Source organism: Puma concolor, chromosome D1, assembly GCF_028749965.1.
Source record: "Puma concolor isolate L17-30 chromosome D1, mPumCon1.1.hap2, whole genome shotgun sequence".
Taxonomy (NCBI): domain Eukaryota; kingdom Metazoa; phylum Chordata; class Mammalia; order Carnivora; family Felidae; genus Puma; species Puma concolor.
In genome coordinates, this window is record NC_141676.1 from 59,516,947 (window position 1) to 59,543,484 (window position 26,538).

The 26,538-nt window shown below is 54.5% G+C and overlaps 1 protein-coding gene across 7 annotated transcripts in view; it reads right to left on the reverse strand.

Annotated features, from left to right (window-relative positions):
- Nucleotides 1-26,538, reverse strand: part of GDPD5 (glycerophosphodiester phosphodiesterase domain containing 5) — an 87,921-nt gene that overhangs the window by 41,324 nt on the left and 20,059 nt on the right. For 5 of the 7 annotated variants that reach the window (XM_086678341.1, XM_086678335.1, XM_086678342.1 and 2 more), the window contains exons 2-3: nt 12,778-12,861; nt 1,554-1,729 (exon numbers count right to left, since the gene is read on the reverse strand). In XM_086678341.1, coding sequence (XP_086534467.1) covers nt 1,554-1,670 — 117 coding nt within the window. In that variant the 5' untranslated portion in view covers nt 1,671-1,729; nt 12,778-12,861. Of the gene's footprint in view, nt 1-1,553; nt 1,730-12,777; nt 12,862-13,168; nt 13,192-15,091; nt 15,240-26,538 lie in introns of those variants that run through there. The other 2 variants (XM_086678336.1, XM_086678338.1) reach the window with 2 other exon arrangements.

Consider the following 26,538-nt stretch of genomic DNA (forward strand, 5'->3'; position numbering starts at 1 on the left):
GGAGGAACGAGTAGCCGTGTGTCAGCACCGCTCCTGGCACAGACACCCAGATGCCAGCTGCCTGCCACGCTGCTGCCTTTCCCGACACGGGGAGGCCCTGCTGCCTGCCCCGAGTCCCTGGGGAGAACGCAGCTCAGAGCAGATCACAGTGGAAAAGGAATTCTCGAGTCTTGACCCAACCCCTGTTCCATTTCACAGATGGAGAGGCCGAGGCCCTGGAGTCGGGAATGGCTTAACGACTAGTCACAGCCAGCACTGTGCCCGTCCCTTGGTGCCATTAGTGCCACCGGCAGCTCCCTCAGTGGGGATGTTATTGCACAGGTGAGAAAGCCCAGAGTCAACCGGGTACAATTTTGTGCAATTTGGTACAACTAGGCGCTCTTTGGACTTAAGCCTGCCTGACTTCCGATCTCATGGCCCACATCACTGTTGGGGAGATCCCACAAACACGTAAGAGGGAAAGGCTGTCCCAGGCAGGGCCGAGGGTAGACTGAGGCTGCCACCCCAGCACTGCAGGGACCTGCCCTGGGGCCTTGGGCAGGCCCCTCCCTCTTCCTTGCCTCAGCTTAGCATGTGGCCTCCTCTGGGCTGGGAGTGGCAATACATCAGGCCATGTGGCACCTGCTTCTTACCATTTGGGAGTCATGAACCCAGGCTCCTGACTCAGGCTAGTGCTCTGTCGGTCACCAGCACAGGCAGAGAAGGAGGTCAGGATGGTGGACGGGCTTCCCCATCCTCCCCATCCAGAGAGCCTGGTGATACTTGGCCTCTGACCTCAGCTGACCACCCACACCTTTGGCCTATTTCAAGGCTGGCTGAATTTGGAGGCTGGCTTCTTTGTTCCGACAAACAGGAGAGAGGAGGAAAGCTGTTTACCGGGCAGCAAACCTGTTAGATAAACTCCTTTGACCTCCCTCTCTTCCCTCCTGAAGGAGTTGGGTTCCTTCAGAGAAGAAACTAGATCCATGGGCTGACAGAGACCCAGGGACGGAAGCGTGGCTCGGCTCTGGGTCTGGCCTGGGGTGCCGGCCATTGAAGGAGGCTTTCTTTATCTGGCTGGGCACCTGCTGCCAGCTCCAACAGGCCTGTGGCTCAGGTGACAGAGTCCTGGTGCCAGGCCATGGCCCTGCCAGCTCCCAAGCTCCAGGAGGGCCTGGCACCACCTCCTCACCCTTCCCTCCAACCACTCACCTGCTTGCCGGCCTGTCTGGATCTGCCAGGAAGCTGAAAACTTCTGTTTACCTTGGGGTGAGCCCTTCCTCTTGGAGTGTCCCTCCTGGAGCGTCCCTCTCTGCCAAGACCTCAGGAGCAGCCCAGGTCCCGTGTGTCAGAGGAGAGCTCACCAGCCTCATCTGTGACAGGGTGGCCTACTTCCTTTCCCACCTGGTCACGTAGATTTAGGAGTGACCACGGGCCCATTTTATAGAAGGAGACACTGAAACCCAGAGGGGCATTGACCTGTCCAGAGCCACACAGCAGAGTGATGGAGCTGAGACGCTTCCCCCAGGCCCTGGGGCTCCCTAGTCCTCTGACCCCATCCCAGCCTGGCTCACCGGTGTGGTGTCATCGTGGGATCTCTGGTAGCGCTTCCAGCGGCAGCCGTAGATGCCCGTGAGGCAGGAGAGGCACAGCTGTGGCTCATAGTACTGCAGGGGCTGGTGTCTCACCATGCTCTTGCGTGCGGCCCTGGCGCCCGGCCCTCAGGCACCCATGAGGCCCCTGGCCGGTCCTGCAGGAGGAAGCACAGGGGCGTGAGGCAGGGGAGGTGCAGGCAGCCAGCCCCAGCCCCAGCAGAAGGTGCCAGTCCCGCACAGGGCCCCGCGGTAAGGCCCACACCCTTGCCGGCTCCCCGGCAGTCTCCTGCCCCTCACCCCCGACCCGATCCCCCCCAGCCACACCTGCTCTGTCCCTGCTGCTGCTTCCTGTGCCGGGATTGCTTTTCCCTTAGAGCTCCACGGGGCTCCCTCCTCCCCTCCTCTCCTCAGGTCTTTGCTCAAATGTTCTCTTCTCAACCAGACTTTCCCAGGCCACCTCCTGTCAAACTGCAACCCCTTCCCATCCTCCCTCAGCCGTTCTCAGCTTTATTTTCTCAATCGTGTCCCCCAATGTATTTTATTTGAAATACAGCAGGCACTGGGTGAACACTTTGCCCCTCAGGTGGCAGGGCCTACGTCCCAAACCCATTTGATAACTGGACAAGCTGAGGCTCGGAGAAAGGACGGGACGGCGCCTGGCGTGCAGTCTGATACCTGGCTGCGGTCAAGCTGGGAAACTGCTCTGGTGCCCCCAAAGTGTTTGCTCCTTTGGGCTCAGGGGGCTGCCCGCTCAGGGAGTTCTGCCCGTGGTGGGTGGAACAATGAATGGTGGCCTGTGGGTCGAGTTGCTGCCATCAGGGCAACTGCCCGACCCTGCCTGGCGCCCAGGAGACACCTGTGGCGGGGGGGGGGGGGGTTCGGCCTCTTGGGGCCAGCAAGGGCCAAATGTGGTCAAGTGGCCGCCGGCCTGGGCCCCTCACACGCCCCGATGTCAAACATCATCTGATCCTTATCACCACTGTCATTATCATTCCGTTGACCGACGAGGGTCCTGGGGCCCAGAGCAGCCAAATAATTTACCCAAGGAGTCAGGATGCAACCCCCCATCTGTGGGACTCTAGAAACTCGAAGCCACATGTTATGTGTCGGGTCCTATCCTAGGTCCTGGAGACAATGTGAACAGGAAAGGCACACCGATGCCCTCAGGGCCCCCGTAGGACCCGTGAGAGGCAAAGTCAGTCATTTATTCTGCATTAACTCTTATAGCAGCCCTATGAGATCAAACTCACAAGCCAAAAATTTCACCCTTTATTCTTAAAAAATTTTTTTCAACGTTTATTTATTTTTGGGAGACAGAGTGTGCAAGCAGGGGAGGGGCAGAGAGAGGGGGCGGGGAGAGAACCCCAAGCAGGCTCCATACTCAGTGTGGAGCCTGATGCAGGGCTCAATCTCATGAACCATGAGAGATCATGACCTGAGCTGAAATCAAGAGTTGGATGCTTAACCGACTGAGCCACCCAGGCGCCCCTCCGTGTTTAACCTTTGAAAATGGCCAAAAGCTGCTTTGCAAGAACAACAAAGCAGCCGCAGCATTTGACATTCCCCACGTATTATCATTATCACCCCCATTCTACAGATGAGAAATCTGAAGCACAGAAAGGTTTAGCCATTTGCCAAAGGTCACACAGCAGAGCCAGTCAGTCTGGCTCCAAGGGGCCTTGCTCTAGGCCCAGGGTTGGCAAATTGTAACTCATGTAACTCAATCCAACCAGCCACCTATTTTTATATAACCCACAAGCTAAGAATGGTTTTTCTATATTTTCACAGTTTGGGGGAACAAATGAAAACAAGAATATTTTGTGACACATGAAAATTATACGAGACTCAGATTTCCGTGTCCATAAATAAAGTTTTATTGGATGCAGCCTCAATCATTTGCTTATGTATTGTCTATGGCTTCCGTAACTATAACTGCAGAGGTGGGTGATTGTAAGAGAGCCTGAATGGCCAACAAAGACTAGAATACATACTGCCCAGCCCTTTTACGGGGGCAGTTTGCTGACCTCAACCCCTGGGCCGGCTATAATGGCTCAGGAGCTGGTATTTTGGAGAGAGTAAGGGGGACCTGTGGGCACTTAACATTGTGCATGGTGGCAGGGGGAGGGGGAGCGACGGGGCATGCTTCCTGGAGGCAGCACTGAGCTGAGGCCTAAGTGCCCAGGGGCTGCTCCAGAGGGGCGGTCGGTCTGGGCTTCGGGCCTACCCACAGCTTCCACCTCGGCGGCACTCAGGGCCTCGACCTACCCCTGCTCCCCTGCCCCACCCGACCAAATGCTAACCTCAGCACAAGGATTACAGCCTCTGGTCTGTTAGGAGGGGGGAGATGCATTAGGGCCTTGCTGGGAATATTGACTGACCAGGAGCCTCCTAATTGCTGGGAATTGTCTGGCATAGCCTCTGTGCCCGTGGCTCCCTGGGGAGGTATGTGGAATAGGATGCAGCTGCTGAGGGCTCTCTGAGCCAAGCTGAGCCCAGGGCTTAGGGAACAGTGTGCAGTGGGGTGCTGTTGTAGTCTGGTGACTTAGGTCCTGTGGGGTTGTAGAGTGGGAGGGGCAGTTGGGGGAGAAGGCTCTCAGCTTTACTTCATTCCACTCTAGAAGGAGCATACAAATGTATTCCCACATTCGCAGCCTTCCAGAGGGGGTAGAAGGCCAGATCTTACCCCAAGAGTAGGGCCTCTGCTGGTCAGATCCATCACATCTGTCCCCACCTTTGCTCTGTGGCTGGGGCCTCTAGGGTTCTTCCCTGAGGCTTGGTTTCTGAATCTGTAAAATGGGGTAACAGCCTTTGCCTTGACACCCATAGGAGAGCAGACTGGGGGGCGGGTGCCGAGAGGGCACATCACTGCAGTGACTGAGGTATAGCAGGTGGGCTTTCTGTGAACAGGAGCGCACGCCCAGGTCCCCCTGCTCTCACAAGCCTTTCCCAGGACTCCTGGAGCCTGGGACTGAGTCCCACATGTCCTCTGCCCTGCCCCTCCACAACCCCCCCACCCCCCCGCAAATGAGCATTATAAGGCACCAGGAATGGAAATTGCACTTCAAATCAGGAAAGCAGAACCGCCTGCCCTAGGGCCTCAGCCCAGGGCTCAGCTGATTGTGGCTCTTGGAATCATCTCCCCCCTTCCCCCTGCTTGATGAATTTTCACACCATTCATAACTATAGGGGCATCTTGGGGAGGCAAACCTCTTCTCTCTCCTCTGCATATTCTCCTGGGGCCTTTTGTCCCTTCCCACGGCTTCAGTTACTAGGTGTGGCAAAGCCCACCTGGTGGCTGTGTCCTGATTGAGACAGCCAGAAGCAACTGTCTGTCCCTGGCGAGTCACCCAGGCCCTGCAGACCCAGCACAGGCCACACTGACCTCTTCAACCTGCTTTTTTTTTTTTTTTAATTTTTTTAAATGTTTATTTATTTTGAGAGAGAGAGAGGGGCAGAGAGAGGAAGACACAGAATCCGAAGCAGGCTCCAGGCTCCGAGCTGTCAGCACAGAGCCTGACACGGGGCCCGAACCCGTGAAACGGGAGATCATGACCTGAGCAGCAGCCCAATGCCCAACTAAGTGAGCCACCCAGGCACCCCAAGCCTTTTTATTTTTTTTATTTTTTAATGTTTATTTATTTTTGAGAGAGAGAGACAGAGTGTGAGTTGGGGAGGGCAGAGAGAGAGGGAGACCCAGAATGTGAAGCAGGCTCCAGGCTCTGAGTTGTCAGCACAGAGCCCGATGCAGGGCTCAAACTCATGGTCTGTGAGATCATGACCTGAGCCAAAGCTGGATGCTTAACCAACTGAGCCACCCAGGCACCCTGCCCCCCCCCCTCCCCAACCTGCTTCTAACATCCCTCACAGCCTCTTCTCACCATCCCCTTGGCCTGGCTCAGGTCTCATCTCTCCCCTAGGTAGGAAATCCTCTGGCCTCCCTCCGGGGATCACACCCCACCAACCCAAGTCCTCACCTGTGGCCAGAGCAAGCTCTTGAACAAATGGTTTCTGATTTCTCTAGCCTTATCCTCCAGAACTTGCTGTCCCTTCAGCTGACTAATACCTACCCATCCTTCAAGTCTCAGCTCAGACATTATCTCCTCCAGGGAGCCTCCCCTGAGATCCAGGTTGGTTAGAGGGTTTCCCAGCTTCCCATAGCCCTCAGTCTTCCCCAGACATCTTGCATGAGCACCATTGATGGGCCTGTCTCCCCCATGGGATGGCTTGAATTATTCCCACATCCCCAGGGACCAGCCATAAAAGGAGGAGGCACTGAGGGCTTCACGGAAGGTACTTCTGAGGAGGCCCAGAAGTCTTGCTAACAGAGACGTGCTGCTCAGACACTGAGCACTCAAGCAAGCTCCCAGAAACCAGACTCTCCCCAGCCTCCCCTGCCACTTCCTTTTCCCACCAGGGCTAATGGTATTACTTAGGATGGATCGATTTCTCCAAGCCACCTCCAGGACTGCCGGTATCAGCCAAGTTCCCAAGAAATCCCTAGCAGGGAGCTCCTCCTGGCCCTGGGATAAGAGAAAGCCCTCGCTTCTGAGCCTGATGTTCAAGGGCGCCCCTCGGTCCAAAGTTCTGTTTTCTGCCTGAATTCCTGGCCCCTGCCCTGAACTTTCATAGCCTCCTGTTTTACACAGGGGAGGGTCTTCAAGGGGTCAGACCCGGGATGGAGTGAGCACCTGCTACAGAGCAGAATATTGGCACTATTAGGATCCTCTCCCATCCTGACATCCTGGGCACGGACCTGACCCTCCTTCCTGCTTCTACCTCACACGACCATCCTCACCGCCCTGAACAGCGCTGGCTGTAGCCCCCCAAGCCTGTTCTCTTTCCTGAGAGTGGAAAGAATTTCAGGCCAGATGTCAGTGCCCAGGTTCCAGCCCGGTCTTCAACGGACTTGCCGTGTAACCTTGGACAGGTCACTAGCTCTCTCTGAGCCTTACTGTAACCACCCGAGAAACGGGGACTAGATGGAGTGACACAAAAAAGTACCCAAGGCTGCCAAAAAAAGGAATCAAACATAGATAACATGTTACAACATGAATAAATCTCGAAAACATGATGCAAAGTGAAAGAAGCCAGTTATTACAGAAAGTGACAGGGATTGTACCAAAGTAGAGCTCGACAGCCTTCTTTTACAGTCTAGAAATACTGGCCCCAGGGTGAACAGATGAACAAACCATGATCCACCCAGACAATGGAAGAGTACTCTGTGTTAGAGCGAAATGTGCCATCAAGCCACACGAGCACCCGAAGAGACCTTCAAAAGCCTATCGTTAAGTGACGGAAGCCTGAAAAGGCTCCAGACTATATGATTCCAGCTCTGTGACATGCTGGTAAAGATAAAACCATGGGAGCGGTAGAGGGATCAGCGGGTGTCAGGGGTGGGGGGCAGGAGAAGAGCAGAAGATTTCTAGGGCAATGAAACTGTTCTATAGGACACCACAGTGATGGACACATGTCACCATACCTTTGTCAAACCCCACAGAATGCACCACACCAAGAGCGAGCCCTAGCGTAACTATGACTTTAGGTAACACCGTGTCAACATTGTCTCCCGCGGTAACACATGCGCCACCCTAATATAGGATGGTGACAATAAGGGCCACTGTGAGGTGGGGAGGGAGAGTATGGTAGCAGCTCTCTTTCCTTTGGATCGATTCTTCTGTAAACTTAGATACCTCCAAAAAAAGAAAAAAGCCTAGGGGCACCTGGGTGGTTCAGTTAGTTAAGCATCAGACCCTTGATTTTGGCTCAGGTCATGATCTCACAGTTCACGAGTTCAAGCCGCACGTCCGGCTCCATGCTGACAGTGGGGAGCCTGCTTGGGATTCTCTCTCTCTCCTCTCTCTCTGCCCTTCCCCTGCGTGCATGTGCTCGCTCTCATGTGCACTCGCTATCTCTGTCTCTCAAAATAAACAAACTTAAAAAAAAAAACCCAAAAGTATATTCATTAAATATATATGGATTCAACTTCGATATCTCTATCAGTGGATTGATCAACAGACAGATAGGCAGGCTGGAGAGATTAAGTGATTCACCCAAGACCAAACAGCTGACTGGGGAGAAGGGAGGATTTGAACCCAGGACTGCTGAGTCCTTCCATGGCACCAGCCCCAGAGGGAAGGTCTGGCCACATTCCTGCTGCCTTCCATGGCTGTACCGGCCACAACGCCTGTGTCACTGCAAAATGCATATCAAAGGGCCAAGCCCAATTATTTGGTTGGCACTCGGGGAGCAGGGGCATGAACAGCACCAAGAACCCAGGGGGAGGGAAAAGGAAACCCCTGACAAGTGTAGGGCTGGAGGAGGAGGAGACCTGACCTTCTCCAGGAGCCTGCCAGGGCCCCAGGGAGGGAGGCAGGGCACGGGTGTGGACAAGGAGAAGTCCCCACTTCTTGTTGGCCATGGCTGGCCTCACGGTCCTCAACCCCAGCTCAGCCTTGGGTGACCTCCGTAAGCCTCTGGCCTCAGCTTTCCTATCTGTATCATGGGATACATGCCACCAGATGGTCCTCAAGGGCCTTTCTGGCAAACCCCCCAAAACCTTTTAACCTCCTGTTCTGTCTTCATCAACAGGAGGAAAGCAGAGATGGGGCTGCACACGGAGGAGGGAAGGACAAGCCCCACAGTCCTCGCCCAGTATGAGGGGAAGAACCCCTTCCCTTCCCAGGACTAATGCTGGGAGCCCTGAGCCTGCCCCTGCCTAGAACAGTCAAGATGAGGTTGAGAGCTGCAGGAAGGCCTGAGACAAGGTTAGAGGCCTAGTCATCCTGAGCCCCAGGCCAGGGCTCTGCCCCTGCCCAGGTGCCTTTACCATCTTTGACAGAGACCAAGGTACAGCAATGACCCCAACATTCCCTTGGAGTAAAACCCAAGGCATAAAAGGCACAGGGCTATGAGGACTCCTCCCCATAGCGCTCAGGAAACATGGCCTTGAAGGTAGACCAGGACCTCCCTGGGGTTCCTCCTCACTGCCTTGTCATCCCCTGCTTCCAGTGCAGGTGTGCCCGTGAAACAGACTTAGCTCTGGGCCCCTCTGCCTATCTTCAAGGCCTGGAAAACTCCTCTTGGTCTCAACTCAGCAGCCCCTCCTCCGGGAAACTTTCCCTGCCTGGGTCAGGGTCTCTTCTGGGTCCCATAACTCCTGTGCCTCCGCGGTTCCCAGCACAGATCACTGAAGGCTGGCTTCTTGGAGAGGGTGGATCTAAGCGGAATTCGGAAATAAGGAAGGATTTGTGGCACAAAGTGGGGGAAGCAGGGGCTCTAGGTAGGGGACAGCACAAGGAAAGCCTGGTGACAGGGAGGCATGAGCAGGGCCTCTCTCAGAGCTGAGGGCACCCCCAGGTCCCAGCCAGCAGGTGAAGCCCATGTGGGTTCCATGATGGTGAGGCTGTTGCCAAAAGGAGACTCCTCATCCTCTGGGAGCCCAGGAGCAGCAGGGCACCTCCAGGAAGCTCACCAAACAAGCAAACCCAAACCCACGAGACAAATCCTTGGCCCCAGGGCTGGGGCTGGCAGTGGGGGGACAGGGCTGATAATGGGATCAGCCAATCCCAGACCCTACCCCACTGCCCTGAGGCACAGCTTTCGGCAGTTGGCTTCTGAGGAGTGCTCCCAGTTACCACCTTCCCGTCCCTGAGCCTCGTCAGATGGCCAGAATGGAGAGATCTGGCTGCCACCATCTCACTGTGTGGCCTTGGGCAAGTCAGTCCACTTCTGTGGGCCTCACGGAAAGCTCTAGATTTAACGAAACCAACAGAGAAGGTAGCCAGATGTAGGGAAGGAAGGAAGTCTGTCGAGGAGGCAGCTGCCAGCGGGGAGAGGCTGGGAGAGGTGCCAGGAGGGAGGCCTCGGAGGTGAAAAGACGAGGCAGGCCAGCAGCCCCAGTCCCCCGTCATGCCTGCTGGTTCTTTGGGGAACAGCTGCTCAGTGGCCAAGGCCGGGGCTCTGCAGGAGCCCTCAAAAGATCAATCAGGCCATAATTCGGGTCGTTATTAATCTCTTTCCACAATGGTGCCAGGCAGCCTGTTTATCCAACACTTCCGTGCCAGGAGACCTCTGATTTCCCTTCCCCTCTGAGCAGGCCAAGCTGGACTATATTCCAGGCAGACTTGCTCCCAACCCTGGCGGTGGCTTCCCTAGTTCTTCCGCCCCTTTTGCCCCCCGCCCCCCCTGCAGAAAGTTCTCCCTGCTCCTCCCTTGGGAAGGGATGGCTTCCTTGGAACGGTGGCCTCTGGGAGGACTTATTCCCTACCTAAAGCTCCTGAGGTCACTCAGCGAATGTTTAAGCCTCTGCTCAGTACCAGGCACTGCTGGGAGCCAAGCAGGATTCACAGAGAATCGGACACGAACCTTCCTTTCAAGGAGACAACCACACTGCAGCAACAGCAGCTGGGATTATGGCCACGTGCAGTGTTTTCTAGTGCCCAGGAGCCTCCATGCATATCGGCTCATGGAAGCATCTGGCTGATTCCAGAGGTAAGTACCAGATCCCCGTTTTATGGGTGAGGAGGGGAGGCTAGCAGAGGTCAGGATAGGTCTCCTGAGCTGCGCCTGCCGTTGAGGCCCTAGGGGGACAGACCTGCATGTCTGAGGTATGTCTGGGGCTTCAGGCTGGACAGGAGCCAGGAATGGACCCTGCCCAGGGGACCTGGCTTCTCTTGGCCTAGGAATGACCTCTCTTTCCCCAGCCAGGGGTATGAGCGTGGGCTGAGTAGTCACCAAGAGTGTGACCTTGCCTTGCCTGGGATACAGAGCTTAGCATCTCAAAACTCAAAATCTCTCGTTACAGACTCTCTAAACCGGGGTCTCAGAATCACCTCACTCAAGACTCCTATGGTCAACGAGTCCTGGCGCAATCCAACAGGGATCTAAGAACTATCCTTGGATTTCAGGCTATCCAAGTCCTCAATGTCGCGGCACCAGGGAAGATCTGCAGTCATTCCATCCGGCCTCCCTTCCCAGGCAGAAATCCCCTGTACAGTTAGTTCCTAGGGGTGGTTCCCCAGCGGAGTGGCCTGTGTAGGCTTGCATCCCGCCCCCCCCCCCCCACAGCCCCCTCCCTCCCTGGAGGGCTGAGTGCTTCCGTCTTTAAGCTGCCGGGACCCCTATCACCCCCCTCCCCCACTGGCACTGACAGGTTCTCCCTGGAGCAGGCAGAGTGAGCAAATATTCTCAGGGTTTCTGGCAGGGCCTCAAGGGTCAGCCTGGGGGCCTGGTGGGGTTGGCTTTCACTATTCTCTCACCTCGGTTGACACCCCAGCCTCCCAGGAGCCCAGTGATTCAGTCACAGGGACCAGGCTGGCTTTTTCCGATGCCTCTCCCTGGGTCCCCGGGAAGGAGGAGCCACCCGAAAAGGAGGAAAAGGAGAAAGCTGAGTCTGGCAGAGACTTGCACTGAGCAAACTCGTCCCTGCCCGGTTTTTACCCCCGGAGGGAACAGAGAGCAATGATTTATTTTATTTATTTATGTAAAATAGCAGAGTTATCATACAAACAGGCTTCCCAAGCAAGCCCTTGGGGATGGGAAGAAAAGCAAGGCCTACCATTTAAGGAATCTTCCTCTGGCTTCCCTCCCCTTACACCTACCTGTCTAGCCTTACCTCCCCCTGCCCCTCCTCACACCATTCTGCTCCAAGCACACCACATTATCCGGCCTCCCCACCTCCACGCCTTTGCTCATGCTGGGCCCTCTGCCAGGAAAGCTCTCCCCACCACCCCAATTCAAATCCTATCCACCTTAACAAATGGACCCTGTGCAAAGCCTGGTCTGATTCCCCCCCACCCCCCACCCCGCCAGAAGCCCACTCCTCCTCTCTTTGTGTTCCCGTCATCTGGCAGAGCTCTCGAGACATGATCACAGGCCTCTGTGCCCGGTAATTATCTGCTTCCGTAGCTGCCTTGCCCACCAGACTGAGAGCTTCCCCAGGCAGAGATTTTTAATCCGTTTGGCCAAGTTTTTCTGAAGACCCTGCACCAGGCGACGGGGACACAAGATACCCCAGGCCCCATCCCTGCTAGAGGAGTCACTTTGCAGGGGACCTGTGCCTCTGCACTGGGCCTGGCACCAAGCAGGCACCTGTTTATTTGTGAGTCAGAAAAGCTGCTTACACGTGCAGTGGAAGAAAAGGAGATCACAGCCTCTTAAACCATGCGACTGCAGAGCCACTTCCGAGCCCGATCCCAGTTCTGCTCCTGAATAATAATTAGCCTTTCCCAATTTACAGAAAAAAAAAGTTACTATAAAAATGTCTCCATTAAGCATTTTCTCCCACAATTTTTGCTTAACCCCTTGATATCTGTTTGCACATATCTGTTCCGGGTCTGGTATAAGGTGACCTCAGAATTAGCACAGAATACTGATTTCCTCACTGTCCCTTCATCTCTCTTCTCTGTGGTGTCCTGTGAAAAACAGAAGCCCCTCTACTTCTAGGCACGTCTGAGAACCTGGGGCCTAACCTTTTCTTCCCTCCTCTCAGATTTCTTGGTCTCCATCCGGTAACCAAAGAAAACTGGATTTACTAGAATGCTGAGGAAGAAAGTCACAGGAATTTGCTGGCCTGGCACACCTTGAAGGTTCATGCCAATTCCGTGATTCAAGACCTCTAATTCCACCATTTGCTCTTCATTCCTTTGGCTGAAGCATCACCTTCGCCAGGATTATCTTTGAAAATACAGATCTCCTCTGGGAATGGGAGCTCTTTCAACCCCCAAATTGGATGTCAAGGAAACTTCGTTTAATACATGGTTCTAGAGGCAGTAAATCACAGGGATTGAGAATGTGCAATGAGACTCAGTCTGCCTGGGTTTGAAACCCAGTCCTACCACCTACTAATTGGTAGGATACCACTATACCTCAGTCTCCTTATCCATAAAGCGGGGATAATAGCACCCACCTCATGGGCTGTTGAGGGGATTAAATGAGCTAATACATGTCAGGTGCTTAGACAAGTATCCAGTACACTGGAATAAGTTGTCTAAGAATACTCCAGTTCTTTACTCGCCCATCAAATGGGACAACAATCCCTGTCCCCCTTGATTGGCTTTTTTGTTCTTTGGTTTTTGTAAATTGCGAGGTGCTGTCTCCCTAGGAGAGGTAGATACTGTTTTAGAAGCCAGAGCACTGCTCTCTGTGGCTTGTCCCTACCTCCTTTCTCCCCCCACCCCCCACCCTTCCTTTCTCTTTTCTTTACCTGGAAGAAGGTAGCAGCGTCTGTGAGCAGGGCTCCTGAGGATGTCCTGTCCACGGAGGTGGTGTTGTCACTTCCTTGGGACAGCTGAGGGGACAAGGGGACAAACCCAGTCAGATCACTCATCGGTCCACCCTACCTTCTCCTCTCCCACCTGACCCTTAGCCAGTCCCCACGCCGTGCCCACCCCATGCTGGGTGTGGGGCCCAGGGATGGGTCACGCCTTGTCCCTGCCCAGGGAAGCTGCTAAGCCGGCGGGTGGTCCAGCTATGGGCCACCAGACACCCCACAAGCAATCCTACCTCCACACATGCTGCCCACAGACCAGCCCCAACCCCAAACACAGGACAACCAGTACCCTGAACCACTCTTGCCCGCTCCAGAACCCACGTACATGCAATCCAAGTTCCAGCCACTCTGGGGAGAAATTGGGGCTGCGTGTGGCTCCTGGGGGAGCAGAGGCCCTTTCGTGCTGCCCAGAGACCTGCTCCTCTGGAGGTAGCCGCCAAACCAGCTGCTCTTCTAATGCAGCCGATGGGGGAGGGCGGTGGGCTGGAGGCGGGATCTGGGGCACCGCAATTATGTGGCTAACTTCTGACTCATGTACTGGCTCCCCTACCACCAGCTCCTACAGCCGGCAGGGCAGCCCTCCTGCCCGGGAACTGGGAGGAGAGTTGGTTCCGACAGGCCTTGGAGAGAAATGGAGAAGGGACACAGCTCTGAGGCAGCACTGCGGGCTTGCAAGGGATGCTGCCGCGTTGCCCACCAGGGCAGAGCGAGGCCGGCAGGGCCGGGAGCTGGCCTGGCCTTCCCAGAGAGTTGTAGACAGAGCCAGGGCTGGGACCCGGGCCTCTTGGTGCCCTGCAGCCCCAGGACAGGGGTGGCTCAAGCCCATGCCAACATGAGAACTCGCCGACCCGATCAGGCCCTGGAGCCACGCCCCAGCAAGAAACACACAGCCAAGCTCGGCCTCAGACCGGAGGGGGACAGAACTGGACTCAGAGACAGCTTAGAGAGGACATCCGGCTACTGAGAGACCCCCGGGGCACCCTAACCCTGCCTCCCTCTACCTGCGGTCCCCAGGTTTCTCACCATGCTCTAAACGCACTGCACTTTACAGTTTACAAAACATACTTATTTCCTTTGCCTCCCATTCATTATGACCCTAAGTGATGGGTGGAATATAAACACTCTCAATGGAAACATTCTCAAACTTCAGTGTGCAAACAAATCACCTGGAGACCCTGTTAAAACAGTCCGACACAGTAGGTCTACAAGGGGGCCTGAGATCCTTCATTTCTGACCAGCTCCCAGGTGATGCTGGGGCTCAGGTCCAAGGGCCACAGTTTGAGTAGCAAGCACATAGTGGTTAACAGCATGGGCACTGGGGTCAAACTGTCCACATCAGAATCTTGGTTCTTACTGTGTAACCTCGGGCAAGTTACTTAACCTCTCTGTGCCTCAATCTCCGTATTATAAAATAGTTGCAATGACAGCAATAATAGTAAACCTGACTCACAGGGTTGATGTGGGGATTAAATTACGTAAAATGCTTGAAAGCGATTATTATTTCGAAATTTAAAATGAAGGCTCTGAGACGTGGGCGCAGCCAGCAAGGTAGCAGAGCCAGAATTCAACCCCAAATCTCTTCGCATAAATCCTGAGATACCAAGTTACCACAAAAGGTCACAGCCAGCGAGCCCTCCCCCAGGCATGGATATCGAGGCCCAGAGAAGGATAGGGAGTGACAAGTTCATGAGAAAGTTGGTGTCAGAAATTCAAGTTCATGACTCCCGGCCTCATGTTCTTTCCACTTAACTGTCCTTCTGCACTGAAGAGAAAGTGTCGCAAATTCTCCCTGAGGGCCCCGTCCCCGTCTCTGCTTCAGCGGCTACATAGGCAGTGGCTACCCTGGAAGCCAGATGTGGGAAGGGCGGGATGTGGAGGCTGCCCCCTTGCCCACCGTGGCCCGGGTTCAGGTCCCCCTGCTCCCTCAGAGTCCTGCCCACCAGGCCGGGTGAGAACCGTCTGACATCCTCCTTCCTTTTCCATCTCCTACCTCTAATCTGTGGCACTGCTTGGTCTCAGGGTCACCCAACTGGGGTCACAGGCAGAAGGTGACGTGGCCTGGGCCTATCTCCACCCCCACGCTGGCTTCCCAGCACGAGACCAGTGGGAGCCTGTGAGTCACTTGAAGGAAGTGTTTGGCCCCAAACAGGAAGTGGCTCTTCAAGCTGAAAAGGGCCCCGAGGCAGGTGGCTGGGTGGCAGAGCCCCAAAAGCCAATTGGGATACAGTAATACCTATTCAGATTTTACCTGAAACTCAAACGTGGCGTCCATCCTCTACTGTGAAACCTGCCAGGGGCTTTCCTGCTGTGTGACCTTAGGTACACCAGTGCACTTCTCTGAGCCTTGATTCCCTCATCTGTAGGATCTGGGGCTGCATCACAAGACTGCCTATGGCCTGGCATTCCACAATGAAATGAAGGGTTGGAGGAAGTGAATACAGGTTTTAAATAAATGAGTAAACGCACACACGAGTGAAATGAATGAATGAACGCAGACACAGAGGTTTAGACACCAGCCATGGCACAAGTTCCATCATTTATCTCTCGTTAAACTGTACGATAGAGATCTCACTGATGAGATCTCATCCCATCCCCTGAATCACCCTTAGGCGCAGGGCAGAAAGGCCACTGCCCTGAGCCCCACACATCACAGACACATGCTCACAAACGAACGTAGTAGAGAACATACAGGAGCCCCCACCACAGGACATCCGTGGGACCCGGGAGCCTCATCCACTCCCCTAACACCACTCAGGTTCCGCTGAAACCCTTCTCCATTTCTTGGCGTGAAGAACAAAAGATGATTCTGTCCAGATAAAGGTCTGTGGGTTGCGTTGTTGAGGATGAGGGAGGGGGACACTAGGAGTGGTGGTGGAGGAGGGGACTAAGTAGCAGGAAACATTCCAGGGGCAAATTAAACTTGTCAAATCCTTTCAGACAGCGACTAGCCATAGCTTCTTACATAACAAAGTGTCTTTCCCAGTAATGCTGAGCAACATTTTCTTTTTATTTGGCTTTTCTCCCTGTTCCAATCTGTGGTTCTAAAAGTACTCATGAATTAGTGCGGTATCCACAATAAATACACAAGGCAGCTGAAGAACATCTTTCAGCATCTAAGAATTCATATTACTCAAATTAATGTAACATGAAGTGTGATGCTAATCTTTCACACTGGCAACCACATGGACACCTGGGACCGTGAATAGGTTCACAGTTACAAATGTTCAAAAATGTGGATATTTCATCTCTAAATAATTTTACTTTAAAATCTGATATTCGTTGATCACAACGTATATAGTTTTTAAAAAAAATTTTTTTATTAACATCTATTTATTTTTTGAGAGTCAGAGAGAGACAGAGCATGAGCAGGGGAGGTGCAGAGAGAGGGAGACACAGAATCGGAAGCAGGCTTCAGGCTCTGAGCTGTCAGCAGAGAGCCCGACACGGGGCTTGAACCCACGAACCGTGAGATCACGACCCGAGCCGAAGTCAGTCGCCCAACCGACTGAGCCACCCAGGCGCCTCACAATGTATATAGTTTTAATATCCATAGATAATTTCAAGGAATGAAAACAAGTTTTGAGGATGTAAGTTCTCCTTTCTTTACATTTACTTTAATTTACGTTTTTGGGGGCGCCTGGGTGGTGCAGTCGGTTAGGCGTCCGACTTCAGCTCAGGTCACGATCTCGCGGTCCGTGAGTTCGAGCCCCGCGTCGGGCTCTGGGCTGATGGCTCAGAGCCTGGAGCCTGTTTCCGATTCTGTGTCTCTCTCTCTCTCTGCCCCTCCCCCGTTCATGCTCTGTCTCTCTCTGTCCCAAAAATAAACAAACGTTAAAAAAAAATTTACGTTTTTGATGGAAATATATTCTATACACTTGAAACATAATCGCATTTTATTTTCGATCCTTCAGATGATTACCGTCAATATCTAATTTTTAAATGATGTGAAAATCTTGATTACAACAATACAACTACAGTGATCTTGTAAAAATGAAGACAATATATTTTACAAAATAAGTAGCAATGCATCCGAACATCACCAACAAAGCCCCCGGATGTGTACTAATAACTGCATTCAGTCTCCTTTGCTGTTCAGTCACTCTCAGTTGTATAAAACCTTTATGTGTATATTTCAATTTGTATTATGAAGATATATCTGTCAAGAAGAGAAAATCAAATTATTTCATTGAGCAGTTTCTGAGTTGTGGTATCACCTTCAAATATCTGACAAAGTATATGGGCCTCCATTTGCATTCCCCTCCCCCCCCCCCCCCCCCCCCAGGCCCAGCAAACTCTGCCCTGGGCCTGCCTGTCTACTCCCTGCCCACCAGCTCTCACTTCTGTGGGGCCCAGGCCACCTGCCCTGGTCACTTCACCTGAGCATCTGCCGGGCTGCCAGCCAGCCCTGTCTTCCCTGGAGTCTGCCTTTTAGAAAGCGCTGTACCCATGAAAGGTCCTCATGCTTAGATGTGGGCCTTATTTCTAGAGCCGACTGGGGTTCCTTCAAGGACAGTGACCGTGACTTGACTAGCATCTCCCTCAGACCTGCTGCTCCTTAAAGTCCCTTACCTTCCAGCACCATCTGGGAAGGGACCTGGCCCAGGGGGCCTAGAAGTGTCTGGCAGCCCCCTGGCCATCAGGCTGAGCGGATGGACCCAGTGACCTCTGGTCCCCACAACTGGTTTTCTCCTTTGCACCCCTTCTCAGTCCACCTCTACCCATGCCCGCCTTCGGCTCACTTACTCCGCGCCTACTGGTCACACTGATCCTCTTGGACTAAAGCCACCAGAATGCACACTCCTGAGAAACCTCCACGTTCCCGGCCCACCACGCTTCCTAGCATCTTTCACAGAGCGCTTCCAGAGAGCAGGAGCCAGGTTCCGGAGGGGGACAGGGTAGGGGAGAGTAGGAGACTAAGCCAGGAGACCTGGGCTCTGAGCCTGGCTTGGCCACTGGCCGGCAGGTCAGCCTCCTCTCTAGGCTCAGGTCTTCGTTCCTCAAATGGGTTATAGCCACCAGCCCAGATTCCCCGTGGGAGGATTGGGGGAACCCAGCGGACAGGGAGAACCGATGTGATAGGACCTAACGCCATCCGTCTCGTGTTTCCCACTGGCCTGGCGCATGCCGGTCCATCTACCGCAGCACCGTCGACCACATGCGGAGGGCCGGCCGTAGCCTTGAAAGGGGCAGAGAGTCTGTCCACTCTCTCGTTTGTCTCCCTCAGCCTCCCATTGCACCTGCACTCTGCAGACGGCAGAACAGCTCAAGGGCTCTGGGTCCCTTGTTCGAGGGCATAGCTATGTGAATGGCAGAGCCAGGATTCGTACTCGGACTCCCAAGCCAGTCTACACAACCATAACTGAGCTCTTCTGTGTGCCAGGAGAGGCTCCGAGCCCTGGTGGGGGAGCCCGCTGTCTAATGGTATAGAGAAAGGCACCGAGTGCCCTCCGAACAAAGGAGGCATGAGCTGGGGGTGGGGTGCAGGGGGGCCTTGTTGGCGGAGCGGCGCTTTCTCCTAGCCTCACCCCAACCTAGTCCAGCACTGGATCCACTGGGGGCAGCAACGAATAGCCACGGCTGAACAAGCTTGTTTCCTCTGCATCCACCACCCCAGCCAGCCGCTCCCTGCCCGCGCCTTGGAAGGAAGGGTAGGCAGGGAGGAGCCCAGGCCTTGGGATACGTGTGCTAGACATTAAGCCTGGGGAAAGCAGGACCCCGTCCGTCTGAGCGCAGAACGAACCCTTTCCACAGTACGTCCATAAATGGTTGCCAGAGGAACTAGTGATAAACAGCACGCACTGACCACTGGGGTCCCTACCTCAGTCCATCGTGTTCATTAAGAACTTAGTGCAGGTTCCAAATCAGACAGGGCTGGGAGCCAGAGCAGAGCTGATAAATGGTAAGGTGCTTCCCTAACCAGCCAGGGGGCAGGGAGCAATTCCTGGCCCTGTCACCTCCACCCTTTTGCTGTGTGATCCTGGGCAAGTCACTTTGCCTCTCTGGGTATCAAACAGGGATTAACACCATGTTGAAATCACCAGACCTGAGGTGGGTGGATACAACACTTTGGTGAGAAACATGGAGCACTGAGGCTCAGAGAGGGGAGCTGACTTGGCCAAGGTCACACAGCAGGCACAAGAGTCTGAACTAGGACCCAGGCCTGTCATGCTCTACAGCGCTGGACTCCCAAAGGCCTTAGTGGGGAGGCCAGATTGTGAGTGACATCACAGGGGTGGGAGAAGGGCTGGGGCAGATTCCATCTGGGCTACCCCAGGAGGACACCACCAGTTAAAGTCATCATCGTCAGAGTCCTGAGAGCCTAACTCCTGCTTGTTTGTTTCTGGGACATGCTGACCAACATGAGTCCCAGAAGCAATCCTTGAACGCCTGGGCTTTGCCCATAGACATGGTGGGGTGGGGTGCCGTGGGCCGAGAAGAAAAGTCAAATTCAATTCAGGTGGGGATGGGCCCCAAGGGCCTTGATTTCCTCTGTGGTGCTCAATGCTTCCATGGCCCTAATCTAACCACTGCCCCTGGGCCCTCTGCCATGTCCTGCTCTTCACAGATGCCCCCTAGGCTGTGCAGGCAGGGCTGGAGATGTAAGTGGCACAGAGGCAGACTTCTCCAGAAGGGACTACAGCAAGGCAACCTGGCGAAGGTGGAAAGACTGCTTGAAGCCGAGTCATCAGGGAGAACCTTGGGGGCTGGGGCCACGTCTGCCAGCTGAGGAGCTCTGTGAGATTCTGCTTCTGGAAGCTGAGAGAGCGTGAGCCAGCACTGGGCCTGGGGGAACAGTGGAAGCACAAGGAAGGTTCTGCCTCTTGGTGGTCCCTCCCAGCAGCCAACATCTGTGGAGGTGTGTGGGCGGACTGCCCTGAGGCTGTTGGAATCCCTTTGCCTGCGGTCATGGCCGGTCCCCAGGGCCCCCCTTTACCGGTGACCACCTGGGTAAAGGTCTAAGTTCTCTAGCATCCTTGCCCTTGGCCAGCTCTGGCCTCATGTCCCCAGAGCTTGCTTCTCCTCCTCTTTCTGGTTCTACTTTCCCTATTACTTTAGCAGCTTCTTTTCTGGAAAACTTCCTAATAAATCACTCTCACGTGAACCCTTGTCTCAGGGTCTGCTTCGAGATCACCCCACCTCAGACAGCTATGAGGTCAGTGCCATTAATTTTCCCATTTCAGAGACAAGGAAACTGAGGCCGAGACTCGGAGTTGTTCAAGCTCCCCCATGTGGCAAGCAGCAGAACGAACTTGACTTGAGGTGGGCCCCCTGAGGAAAGCCTGGGCCGGCATCATCTGAGCCTATGTACATCCCTCCCACACTCTACCCTCCTGGCCATCTGAGCTAACTTACTTTTTTTCCTTTTGTCTTTTTTTTTATTAGAAGGAAAGCAGGAGAATCTGCAGATGATCCAAGGGGGATGACTAAGTCCTCAGATTCTTCTCGTTGGCTCAGATCCTGTTTTGGTCAATCCTTGTGAATCAGGGCGGGTCTGACATTCTGGGAATGCAGGGAGACTTCAAACCAACTTCATGAAAACAAGTTGTAAAAACACTGGCCGCCACTCAAAGCGGCCGGCTGATCAGCTTGGCTCCGCAGAGCAGGGTTGAACAAGTTCACCAGAAAGGAACGCACAGCAGGAGAGACTTCGGCTAGACCCAGAGGAAGAACTTCCCAGTAATTGGGAAGAAAGGGAGTGCTAGCTGGAAAGGGGGGGAGGGGGACAGACTGGGTGAGACTCGGGCTTGTTCAGGGAAGGAGCCAGCCCAGAAGGGGAGCAGGGCGAGACGGCTGTGAACACCTGCTCCAGTTCGGCAGACAGCCACCCCCTAACCCATGGGAGCTGGGCGTGGCCTCCTTGGAAGCCTGAGGATCCGTGCCCTGACCTTCCCAGGCTTTTCTTGTTTGAAGTAGCTATGAAGCCACCCCTAGAGCCCTGCAGACCCAAAACCACCGGAGGCCAACTCCACCCAGTCCTGAGCTTCAACCACTGACTTGCAACCTGCTTTAGGAGGATGCTCTGAGTTTGTGGGGCTTCTGCCTCCTAGGACGTCAAAAGCCTCTGCATGTAAGGTCCTCCCACCCCCAGGGTGGCCAGATACCCTGGAGCCTGGCAGAGCTCAGGGCAGGACTGAGGGCCGCCACCATGCCACCTCCTCCTCCCCTGCTCTGCACAACCATCCCTCCAGGAAAATCCGCCCCCTCCAGGCGCCCTCCCCCAGGCCCCAGCAGAGAACCGGTACAGGTGTCCACAGCAGCCTCACCCTGCTCCTCCTCCCTCGGCACCTCCTCTGGGCTGGCTCCTTGCAGGTGGCAAAGAATAGGCCCTGAGTCTCACTCGGTCTGTCCCCCTCCACCCCAGCCCAGCTAGCACACCCCTTATTTCCTTCCTTCTCATCCAAATCTCTGAAAGAGTTGTCTACACTCACGTCTCCACTGCCTCCCTCCCACCTGCTGCTAAACCCACAGCCCTGTGCTCCCGCCAAGTTCGACCATGACCTCCACATGAGTGAGCTCACCGTGCAGCTCTCGTTCCTCCCTGACACTGTGGGCCTCACCCTCCTTCCAGAAACCTTCTGGACCCTGGCGTCCAGGACACCACTTGCTCTGGTTTCCCTCATTGCCTCCAGGTCCCCCTCTCTGCCCAGAGCCTCGTGCTGCACTTTCTCCTACGCCCTTTGTCCTCCCTTGCCCTTCACACTCTCCTTGTGCAAGATCACCTAGCACCGCTGTCTCTGCCTGGACCACGCTCAAGTCTGGAGTATCCAGGGACCCCTGGTCATCCCGGCCTGGACACCCCAACAGGAACCTCACACCCCCAGTGGCCCAATGATGACTCATCACATTCCCCCAAACCTGCTCCACCCCTGTGCCTTATCTCAAGGCACCTCCATTCTCCAGTCTTCCAGGCCCGGCAGATGAGAATCACCCTTCCCACCCATCTTCCTCAAGCCCCCAGGCCCACCTGGCATCTGTTCTCCACCTCCCCTCCCCTCCCACCAAATAGCCCTGCAGTCTTGGCTCAAACTCCTTCCGCAAGAAGACTTCCTTGACTCTCCTGGTAGACTTGGGCATGCCTTTTCCTGTTTCCATGGGCCCTGCACAGCCCGGTTCAGCAGCCATGCTCGTGTTCAGCTGCACACTGATGCCCCTGGCTGGCTCCAAGAGTAGAGGTGGTGCCTGATTTGATTCTGGGTCCAAGTTTTGCACAGAGGAGCCCCTGGGAGAGGCTTTCCAAATCTGGGGAACTTGTCTTCCTGCTGAATTTGCCCCACTGGTGAGATCTGGACCTCCCCTCAGCCCACACACCTGCCAGAGCAAGGGCTGTCTCTGCTCCACCCCTCCTCGGGGCTTAAAACACATGAGCACTTGGCCCCTTGTGGACACATTCTAACCTGTCTGCCATTTATAAGGAGAGACCCCATGGGGCCTGCAGGAAACCAAGGGCCCCCTCTCATACATGTGCTAGCACATGCACAAACACACAGAGGCAGACATACACAAACTTAGAGCACATATTCACAGGCAGACCCAGGCAATACACATGGACACGTGAATACACACAGGCTCATGGAGGCACACGCAGGTGTAGACAGGCCCATAGCTGTAGCACTCTGGAAGCAGTGTGGTCTTGGGCTTCTGCTTCCCTCATGGACACCATGGGTGCCAGGAGTCAAGGTCAGCTTGGCTGGAGCTCAGGGTTGTCTCTCACAGCTGCATGCAGGGCAGGGGCTGGGGCGGGAGGAGACAGCAACCGTACTTGCTGTGCTGTTTCGACCCTTCCTTCCCTCTCAGTTTCCATAAACTCTTCCTCTGGGAAGCCCTCGCTCTCAGTGCTAGGTGGGGAGGTTGCCCCCGACGGGGATCCTGCCTGGATCCCACCCCAATCGTTCCCTTGGGCCCCTTCTCACGTGTAAGGGAAGGGCTGGACCGGCCCCATCACAAGCTCAGAGCTTTTAGGGTCAAGACCAACTCCCTTTTCCCAGCGCTAGTCCAGCCTTGCCTCCACATAGCAGCTCAAATCCCTCTCCTGAGTGATCCTTGGCGGATCCCTTTCCCAGATGCAGCACCAGCATCAGAGATTATCGCTCAGCACCGGAGGGCCCATCTAATCCTCAGGAGAGCCCTGCTGGGGTTGGTGCGCTCCTGCTCCTTTTACAGGTGAGAGACAAGGTGACTTTCCCAAGACCACATAGCTGCTAAAGAGCCCCTTCTTCTCTTTCCTTGAAATCAGGTTCCTGACCTCCAAATCCACGACCTCCCTCAGGAGGGAGCACTGGCCTTAGAGAGTGGCTGGGGGGAGGCTTCGGGGGTGGAGGGTGGAGGATCTCGTAGGGAGGAGCCCTGCACCCGAAGAGCACCTGTTCCTGTCAAACTGAATCAGAGGCAGCCCTCAGTGCCACTGCACCTGCTGCAGCCATGTGGCCAGCTTGAGGCTGGATCCTTTGCTAACTTGCTGTGGCATTTGGAGCAAGTCACTGGGCCTCAGTTTCCCAATCTGTAATGTGAGTGGGGTGGACACTACAACCCCCGGGATCTGTTCCATTTGGACCCTGTGAAGCTGCACACTAGGCAGGGGTGTTGGAAGGGGAGACCATGAGGGTGGCGGGGGGGGGGCGTCCCCCGCAGATGGGGCTGAGGCATGAGGAGGAGGCCATTGAGAGTTCTCTGGCCCTGCCAGCTTCCCTAGGGTTGTCTGCTAGGCTCTTCCAGACCCCTCTGCCAAGGCAGGCACCCTCCCACCCTTCCATCTCCCCTTGCAGCAGAGAAAAATTGCAAAGTGTCCAATATACTAGAAGGGGAGAAAAGGCAAGTGAGTGTGGTTATGCTCATCACATGCAAAACTGATGCAAACGCCCTGGGCAAACACGCGGGCACGAGTCCCATCATTCCTGCCCTCTCCCCATACCCCCTAAGTCCAGTACCTCCCCCAGTTCTGCTGGTCACACCTCAGAAGTGGCTCCCTCATTAGGGTACTCCAGCCCTTCATATCTCTGCCTGAGAAACAGCCAAGAACTCTCGGGGAGCCACAGGATCAAATTCCATCCGCAAAACTTTTCTCAGCCTGGCCTCCATTCACTTTCCCAGCCCCCCTCCCCCACCTCACCTCAGGGGAGCCCCTGCCACCAGGAGCTAAGTCCAGGCCTCAGGAACTTTACGCTCCACACCTTTACACAGCTCGTTCCCTTTGCACAGAGGGCCCTCCCACTTGCCCCTGCTTGTTGAATTCCTATAGATCCCTCAATACCCAAATGAGAAATGCTACAGTTCATCGAATTGGCTTCCGCATTGGGAATCAGGTCTTAAAATCAGCACATCATGAGTAAATTGCATACGGTCACCCTTGACTATACATAGCTATCGCTTATATACAATGCCTAGTCACCGTTCTAGACAGCTCCCGTGTTTTGACTTACCTAACTCTCACAACTGTGGCAGACTGTATTTTCAAAGGCAACTGCAACAGTAGCTTTTACCCCACATGCGCCTCCTACAATGTTCCTAGGGAGAGGTAGCGTTTAGGCTACCCCCACTTGAATCTGGGGGGTGCTTGAGAGTAACGGCAGAAGTGACCCTACGAGACTCCCAAGGCCAGTTCATCGAATGTGATGCAGCTTCTGTGGAGTTCACTGGGGTACCCCTGCTGGAGTATTGGGCCACCATGTAGACAACCTGACTGCTCCGAGGCTCCCAGAGGAGCTCACAGATGGAAACGAAGCCCGGAAACTACATAAAGATCAAGAGAGGCCCAGCCAACCTCCAGCTGCCCCAGCTCCTCATTGCTGTAGCCATCATCTGGCTTATAACCATGTCAGAAACACTGAGCCAGAACCACTTGGGTGAGCCCATTAAAAAAATTTTTTTAACGTTATTTTTAAGAGAGAGAGAGACAGAGTGTGAGCGGGGGAGGGGCAGAGAGAGAGGGAGATACAGAATCCGAAGCAGGCTCCAGGCTCTGAGCTGTCAGCACAGAGCCCAACACGGGGCTCGAACTCACAAACCGTGAGATCATGACCTGAGCTGAAGTTGGACGCTTAACCGACTGCGCCACCCAGGTGCCCCTCAGCTGAGCCCATTTTAGATTGCCAAGCTACACAAACTGAGATAATAAAATGGTTGTTCTTATATAAAGTCACTGAATTGCAAGGCGATTTGTAATAACAGTCACTGGAACATCGTTATCCCCACTTTAGGGAAAAAGAATCAGAGGCAGACAGGTTAAGCAATTTGGCCAAGATCACAGAGCAGAGTCAGGCAATTGGCAGAGTCAGGATTGGAACACAGGCAGTTTAGCCCCAGAATCCACACTATTTACTGCTACACCACACTAACTGCCTTCGAGGTCGGCTTGGTCTCCAGGCCCACAGCAGGCCTCGGGGAGTGTTTGCTGAATAGATGACTAGGGAAGGAATAAGCAAATGAACAGGTGAGTGAAAGCAGAGTGTGAGCTCCCAGGTGCAAGGCAGGACCTCAGACAAGGAGTCTGAACCATGCAAAGGAGTCCGACACGAGCCCCTCATCGCTGGGGCAGTGCTGCTGTCCACAGCCCTGGGAGAAGGTGGCCATCAGAGAAACCCAGCTGATGCTACCTGCCTCTGGCCCTGTACAGAGGAGCCTGAGATGCTCATCTCCCTGCTCCCTGCCTCCCCCAGACCTGCATGCCACAGGATTACACACAGGCCCCTGGAGAGCCAGTCCCACCTGAGGACCAGGCCTATGGATCCTGGAGACCACAGCAGGAAAGTCCCTGGGCCGGAAGGCTGGAGACCTTAGTTTATTTATTTTTTTTTTTTCAACGTTTTTATTTATTTATGGGACAGACAGAGACAGAGCATGAACGGGGGAGGGGCAGAGAGAGAGGGAGACACAGAATCGGAAACAGGCTCCAGGCTCTGAGCCATCAGCCCAGAGCCTGACGCGGGGCTCGAACTCACAGACCGTGAGATCGTGACCTGGCTGAAGTCGGACGCTTAACCGACTGCGCCACCCAGGCGCCCCTGGAGACCTTAGTTTAATCCTGCCATGGCCACTGTCTGATTGTGCAGACTTGGGCAAGTCTCTGCCCCTCTGTGGGCCCAGGTGCTCTCCCGCTCCACTGCTATAAGATTCACCAGATGCTGAGCTGGCCTCGTAGAAGGGGGTTAAGGTGGGCTTGGCATGTGGATCCCCTAAACCCCAAAAGGTATCTGTCCCAAGATGGAAAGTGCATGATGAGAATGAATCCCCCCACCCCTGCTTCACTGTCTTGCTGTGCATTTCTACACGCACAATTTCTAATCCCTGCAGCCCCTCCCCCCACAGGCACAGCAGTAAGGGGCGAAGGACTCAGACCCACAGCTCAAGTGATGCTAGAAGCCAGGGTCCAAACCAGGCCCGCTCACCTCCCAAACCCCCACTCTTCACAGTAGCAAGAGGTGATGCAACCCACATGTCCAGTGGCAAACAAATAGATAAACGTGCGGTATACATGCACCCTGTAATATTATTCAGCCGCTAAAAAGGGAAGGAAACCTTGTCACATGCTACAACATGGACAAACCATGAGGACATTACGCCGAGTGAAATAAGCCAGTTGCAAAAAGACAAACACAGTGTGATCTCACGTATATGAGGTATTTAGAGTAGTCAAATTCCTAGTGGGATGCAGGTTGCCAGGGGCTGGGGGCTGGCGACTGGGGGGCGGGGGCGGAAGGG